The sequence below is a fragment of the Limulus polyphemus genome, unplaced genomic scaffold, assembly GCF_000517525.1.
Source record: "Limulus polyphemus unplaced genomic scaffold, Limulus_polyphemus-2.1.2 Scaffold1706, whole genome shotgun sequence".
In the NCBI taxonomy this organism is placed as follows: domain Eukaryota; kingdom Metazoa; phylum Arthropoda; class Merostomata; order Xiphosura; family Limulidae; genus Limulus; species Limulus polyphemus.
Window position 1 is genome coordinate 106423 of NW_013667316.1, and position 8157 is coordinate 114579.

The window sequence follows — 8157 nt, forward strand, 5'->3', positions numbered from 1 at the left end:
AGACCGTGATACCGTCACCTACAAACTTCACTGTTAGGGCAACACACTCAGGTAATAAGTGTTCTCCAGACATCCTCCATACCCAAACACATCCATCAGACTGGTAGAGCATGTAGCATGACTCGTCGCTCCACAGGACAGATTTCCATTGATCCACAATCGAGGTTCACTGTGCCTTGCTCCATACCAATCAACGGTGTGCATTTCTTTTTGTTAACAACGGTTTGTGGGCTGCAGTTCTTCCGTGGAAATTCATGGCATGCAGCTCTCAACGTGTCGTGGAAACATTTATAGGATTGCCTGTGGATGCATGCATCTTCAAACACAGATTCTCTAGGGTCTGACGGCGAAATGAGGTAATCAGCCTTCTCAAGGTGCGTCGGCTTCTGTCAGTCAGTATGTTACGCTTACCTGGTTGTTTCTTGGGCCCATTGTCACATGTTGACTTCCATTTCTTCAGCACGTTGCCAGTTGTCGACTCGGGAAATAGCACGTACAGACAGTTTCCCCTCTGAAACTCTGTTAGCTCTTTCCGTGTAATCATCGTGCGAATGACTTCCGAGCGAACCGTTGAATACCTTTATAGGCCCATCTTTTTGCATATTTCATTGTCATACCCATTTTTTCTGCAATCAGAGATGGGACCCATGACGTTTGTTAGGATAGTGTATTTCTAATCCCCTAAGATGTTGCAACTATGTCAGCAGTTTGCATTTCGGTATTCCAGGACTTTCTGTTAAGGATACCTTAACTTGCGAACAATATGTAAATTATAGGGCTATTATCGTGAAAATGTTTGCCACCATCTCCTTAGGTGTCATATCTTGTGGGCACATTGATTTGGCTAGCATAATTCACATTTTGAACTCTGAAGATACAAGCGAATATGCACTTGAATGGGATGTGCGTCCAAAACGTGGTGCTCAGTATAATTAAAAAGATATTCGTCCTATGAAAGAATGGTGTATCTGACAAATCTTACATACTTTCTGAGCAGATGCTTTCGCAAAAAACGTTGGTCAAAATAATATAAAATGTAGATTTTTATCGCGAATCGACTGTTTCGTAAATATACACTTATAAGAAGGAAACAAAATTTGGTTTCAACTTTTAAATTATTCCACGTTTTAAGTACAAAATTCCTCTTCCTCATACCACTATTTTTTAAGCTTTCAACATAAAAAACACCACCTGTGGCCCTTAAAAATATATGTCATATTTTTACAGTTCTGTTCTTTATTACTTTCATTTACAACAGATCATTATCTCATTTTAAAACATGTCTTATCACCTTTAACTTCATATACAGTTACATTTACTCATACGTATGTTTGCTGTTAATAATTACACTTTGACTCGCTTTTAAATTCAAAGTTACATTCATGAAGCCTACATAAAATGTGTGATCAAACTACACTTGGACAGTTCAGAAATAATTAAGTTATAATAAACGAACGTATTCTAAATCAGTACTAATGAATATTATGTTTTATTTCATTCTAAAGCAACTCAGTAATCATGATTTCACTTTAATCAGACAAAATCAATAAAAACACATATCTTGTTCTTAACTTTGTATGATGTAGATTATCAACCAACTTTCTTCTCATTCAGTGAAAATTCGCAATCTTACAAATATTTTAATTCAAAAGTAAACCAAGCATAGTCTTTACTAACATCAAGGAAACATAGAAAATAATGTTTCTTTGACGATGTAGTCTAAGCGGCAAAGTAGCAGTGGGTCAGTGGTAATTTATGGACTAACAACGCTAAAATCGAGAATTAGATTCCATGTTATGTACAGAGTGCAGATAACTTATTGTGTAGCTTTGCTCTGAGAAAAATAAACAAATTAATCCTTGCAGTCTTTACGCAATATAAATGTCTCATTATTCTGGTCACAATTTTCATTAATTATACTTATCATAAGACATTATGCTAGGCCAATTATATTTTTAACACAACGTTCTTAATCTAGTCATTTAGATATTTTAAAGACTTAGAATAATGTATGATTATTATACACTATAATAATTATAGTATTTCAATGTCAACCACTCTACATTGTCGTTGTTGAAATAATAATAATATTATTATTATACGCTCTTTCTTGAAAATCCCTAAGTGAATAGATTAAAAATATATCTTTAAAATTATAAAAGGGTTAATATAATGCCTTATGACAAGTATAATTGATTATAATAATACTTCACTAGCTCGTAAAGGGATTTACATCATTCTAATTTTTATTGTCTAAAATATTGTTCTTCCGTGTAAATCTAATGACCAACTCACGTTATGTATAAAACACGTGGGCTGCAATACACAAATATATAATATCACATAATAAATGCAAACCCCTATACTACAGAACAGACAAATAATAAAATACATACTGGGACCAATGGTATTAATGTCAGACACTACCACACCACCATCAGAAGTTGGAAAACCAGTACTACATGAAAATAATTTGATTTGAGACCAAGTATACTTTTTGAGGACTACGTGGTACTAGAGGCACCTCCTAATATTTTAAATTTGCATTGTAAAATATTTAACGAGTGTGTGTGTGTTTATAACGGAGCCACATCAGGCATTTCCACAAAGATTTATATAGTTCAAGTTACTTTTTTTGTGCTGTTTAAGGGCACAAAGCTCGCACAGTACTCCGGGATCAGACCTACGAGATGCTAAGAGATAAAGAGAGTGAAAGAATTAGTTGGTATTGGAAATAGCAGATATAGTGTGGTTGATAACTGCACCAACCTTTGGCTGTCAGAACCAATCCGAGCTTCATTTGTTCAAACAGAAGTGGCAGTAACAGTTTGCCAGACAGTTGACCAGAAAGAACAGTTCCTCCTACGTTGTCCAAACAAACCAGTAGCTCTTTTTCTAAGATTCATAATGTTGTTATGGAAGTATAGCATTAATGGTCCTGGTTACTTATTAGCAATAAGTGCAACTGCACCACTACGCATGATATTGATTGTGGTGACAGAGCTGAAATTAAGGTACCTCAAATTTGTTGTTATGTTGCTATTTTGAAACTACAGTCAGTGTTTCTGGTTTATTTTTCTCCAGCAACCTCTTCAACATGACTACAGCGAACCTTACCACTATAGAAATTATTACAATCAAAGATGCACCATTCCTGGCAATCATAACATTCCACTTGCTTGTACTCATCCTACAGTCTCAATGAATTTTTCAATGAAAATCTTCTCTAAGTCTTCCAATATCACACTGAAATATTTCTTCCTATGTAGGCATTGCATATCATCCATATATATGGCCAAGTCCTCCTCATAAACACTCTTTCAAATCTTAAACTTGTTACTGTAGATCGCTCCCTTCTTTATTTGAAATATTAGTGTAATTAGTTATTACTTTAGCACAATCATCAAGCTCCTCCTCCTCCTAATGCTTTATAGCATTGAGAGCTACACCATCTAGACCCAGCATCAAGCATTGCACCACCAGTCTCTGAGTAACGCCATTATATCCACCTACTTACATTAAATGCTTCAAAAACAGTTCAGGTTTTTATTATCAGTATCCATGAATATCAGTGTAGCTATCTACTACCAGTTATGATCATTTGGCTGTGGTGGTGAACTCTGATGTTGTCTCTTGAGTTTTGGTTTCAGACATCTGGAATACTGATGATGTCACAAGTATTGATCATCCTTAGTATCTGGAAGCAACAGTCCTCATATAAATGTGGCCCTTGTTCTCTTATAACCAGCAAGACTACATGTTGGAGCCAAGATTGCATCATACTGTAGCCCTGCAATCTCTGGCTTTGAGATGATTCTTGATGAATTAAGCAGTCCACCTTCCTGGCCTTGCAATATTCTAGTTTTAACAAGGATCATCATCATTGTCATTGCAAGATGCCTACCTTCCACTTGATGGTAATGCAACTCTTCCTGAAGGAGTTTATCCTCCAGCAGAATCTTTAACCAACTTCTAATCTCTGATAAATACATCTATTATGATAGGTTGGTATTGCTGATTGGTGACGATCTCAGAGTTCTATATATACTACCTCAGTTGGTCACTATGACCATCAAATTCAATGGTCAATATCTACTGCAAGCTCAAGATTCTCATGAGAAGTTGAGTATTTTTACTGCCTGGAGGATTTTTGATACTACAATTTCCCTTGCTCCAGTGCTAGTTAAAGACCTTAGTCCAGGAGCATATTTTTTGTAGACCATACCACACTCTCAGGGCTTAGTCTCATCTCATTTGCTGTTTCCTCCTCTTTACCGCAACTTCTTCACTATCTTGGAAATTATCTTTCATTCTCCAACAATATACAGATTTATATGGTATAAGCTAAGTTCATCTGAAAATTAGAGACGAACAATACAAATGCTTAGTGACAGTTTCAATTTCAAATCAACAGATATGGAGTTTCTTAGTAAAACCATGTAAAGTGAGATTAAGTTGAACGTGATAAAAAACAGGCCTTAGACAAAGAATATTTCATTGATAAGCAGCGCGAAAACGTTATAGTGATAACAAAATAGCATGTGACGACTTTAGTATGTCACATCGTTATTTACAAATGCTCTACAATTTTAGCTTACTTCTCTGTAGTACAGTGTCAGATGTGACAGACAGAACTTAGACATCGCCAAGAGATAATCAGAAAGAAAACCTCTTGAATAATAATGTCGCACGTCATTCTATAACTCTATAAGCATTACCAAAATGCCATGTCACACACACTACGAGCCAGCACCATTAACAAAAAATGAATGTTTGGTAGTTGTATTCACAAATGTGACTGTCATATGGGAAAGCTGTCAAAACAAGTCAGATAACTAAAGTGTAAAGCAGTTGTGAAGATATGAATGCCTTTAGTTACTTATGCCTTCCTACACTATACAATAGCTAAAACAGTGGGTAATTGATTTCAGGTGAGTCATATTCTTTTCACTCAGAATGAACACTAAATACAGAATATTTGCCCTGAGATTTTGAAATGTTTTCTTGAATATACATTAATAAGGGTAAATGAATTTTCTACGTTATAACATGGGTGCAGCCATAAAATCTCCATGTTACACTTACCGTATGCGGCAAAGTTATGATTCCTATTCCAGGGTCCCATTTAGCATTGTGCTCTCATATCTCATTAAACCATGCTTTTGGCAAATAGATGATCCAATATTCCTTATTTCAGTCTTCTTATACAGGAAATGTTGTGTGAGTTAAAGGTCTATCATTTGAGGCAGCTGCTATGCTATGTCTGATGGTCAACTTATCCTTTTATTTCTTGCTACCATTCCAAGAAATGACCTGTCCTTGAGTTATGTTGAGAAGTCAGATTACAGTTATTCTTCTTTCAAACCTATTTTTATGGATGGTTCCAAATCACGTAAAACAGTTCATTCTGACAAATTTTGCTGTAGCTCTGTATGTAACTGCCCACAGAATCCCTTCTGAGAATCTCATTTTCATTACAGTTTTACACGCAATCCCACTTGTTTTCGATCACATGAAGGAAATAGTTAATGTATTGTTTACTTTGACTCATTCCTGGCCTGGATTGATCACATCTTTTCTTTTCAGGAAACTAGCGAAACTGTCTTTTGTTTATTTATTATCAAGTTTTGTTGATGGCCATGGCTAAATCCATAGAAGTGATTTGGCTGATGTCACATTCAAATCAGACGAATTTTAATATCCACTCAATACACGGAGTTTAACGCGCTATACGAAAGAGTAGCTCCATACTAGCTGGCGTATGCTGCCTATCACATTTCACAGTTTAAGTAAAAATAAAAATTATAACACTACTTCAACACTTGTTTTACACAAAAATATTTTAGGATTCGTATTTTGCCATTTTGTAAAATTTATTTAGTGTAATTCACCCAAAAAAGATAAAAGTTCAAATTTACATTTCTGCAGAACTCCAGATAGTTTCACCTGTAAACAATACACTTATATAAAACACAATTTCTGCCTATCCTAAAGCATAGGTTTCTATTTACTAAGAAACTATCATTCTGAAGGTTTTATTTCTCGGGTAGTCGTATTCCCTTTGTCTAGTTTTTTATTAGCATAACCTCTCGTTCCTACTTTTTTATGTCCACAGAACATGTGATGTGAACAACTACTAATGAAACTTAGTTTTGAAAATAACTAAAGGCAAACTATAAATAGCAATGGTTAGAACGAAATACAAACTATTCAAATTAATATATAGTGAATAAATTAGTGTCAGAAACAATTTATAGTTTTGTGGTACAGTGTTAAGACCTAACTCCTGTTGAAAAAATAAACAAACAATGGAATCGAACGGGAAGTTTAGAAGGCTTAGGAACAAACCAGAGATTTGGGAAAATGTTTATAGCTTCTTTAGTCGTTCTCTTCGTTCCTGAAAATGTTTTCGTGTTGAATTATATTGATTTGAAAGAGGCGTAAATTTACTTTTATGACAAGATCACCTAAACTTTATGAGGCTTAGATAGTACATAGGCGACAACGCCAATTCTGGAGACTCAAATGTGACCCAAATCCTTACTTTTGTCAGTGTTTGACAATGTTTAACTTGCATATGTACTAACTTCTTATGATTTATAGACGGAAGTAATGTTTACCACAACAAAAAAAAAACAAAAACAAATTATCAAAAGAAATATGTTATCCACTATTAATGAAGTTGAAACTGATTGGATACTTAAAATTCAAATTTTTGACCACCATTGAACAATATTGAAATTATAAAACCGAAAGAAACATCTTGAAATACTATATAGCAAGTTTTTTTCTAAGTATCATAAAAATTCATTAAGTGTCAACTTAACACCATGTTTTGTTTAAAAATAACCAGCCAACCTGTGAATAGTGTGACACCCCTCAACTGTTGCCTATATCTTGATTTCTTGTTACTGCTTAGACCTTCAGCAGCGGCTGCGTTTTAGAATGCTTATTTAAGTTATGCCACTTTTTGGTTGGGCATTATCATCAATAATGATGACAATATTCAACTTGTATGTGTGTTTACTTCTTAAAGAGCTATTGGCCTTTACACTATGATTTAAATTTTTACCAGTTGCTTGTACCATTTACTTTTATTGGCTATTACAAATTTATAATTGTACTAATTTTGAACAGATTCTATGTTTTAATTTATCGTACAAGTTTTGTATAATTTGTTTTATGGAAATAGTTTTAGTCGTCTTAAACCAGCAAATACCCAAACAAATAAACAGTCGTTTTTACTAGTCAGAGAGGAAGTTATAAGCATGGTTATGATTTTCAGCATTGTGCATTTCTAATAAATTTCGTTTTCAAAATTTGCTTGTTTGATGTTAAGCACAAAGCTACACGATAGGCCTATTTGTTCACAGCCGAGATCAAACATCGATCTAAGATTACTGTTGAACCATTGTTTGTTAAAATTGACAAGAAACCTGTTGTCATTCAGACTAAGAAAAATGGGTGAAAACATTATCATAAAATATAATTCTGCAGTTAGTATAAATACAAGAGTATTTTTAGTACTTTCTCCTTTCAAAATAATTTCACCATAAAGAAAAGAAGAAATATTTAAGTATTTTATATATTTTGCATTTAACTCGTCCTGAGATGAAATGTACCTGAATCTTTTATGCAATAATAAATACAAGATACCTAAAAAGGGTGTTAAGATTAGGACGACACTTGTGTAAGACTTCATACAATTGCATTAAATAAACATTAGGTCGTCAAGAAATTAATGTCGCGTTTTGGAACACTTTCATTAACCAATCCCCAAAAAAACGTACATTACGTATAATAGTTAAACGAACCGCCTAAATGTTACGTTAGTGTAGCCTATATAATGTGTAAAGTTTGGTATACTATAATCCCTTATAGTGATGGCACACGACGAGACACACATTCGGCATGTAATGCTGTTTGAATACACGAAGGGAAATAACGCCTCTGTAGCCACAAAGAATATCAAAGAAGTTTATAGAAATGTTTTTGAACGTTCGTAAGTGCCAACGATGGTTCAGCAAATTTCGTTCAGGTGACTTTAGCTTTAAAAACTGTGATGGTAGGGGCCGACATGTTGGAATTGATGTTCTGAAGACGCTTGTTGAGTCTAACCAAAGGCAACACACTCGTGAAATGGCCTTGAAATTGCAT

At 34.4% G+C, this 8157-nt stretch overlaps 1 protein-coding gene across 1 annotated transcript in view; it reads right to left on the minus strand.

Annotated features, from left to right (window-relative positions):
- The window catches only part of LOC106464636 (sodium/glucose cotransporter 4-like), a 60556-nt gene that overhangs the window by 22893 nt on the left and 29506 nt on the right, over positions 1-8157 (minus strand). The window contains exon 9 of the mRNA XM_022392381.1: positions 5892-5946. Coding sequence (XP_022248089.1) covers positions 5892-5946 — 55 coding nt within the window. The remainder of the gene's footprint in view (positions 1-5891; positions 5947-8157) is intronic.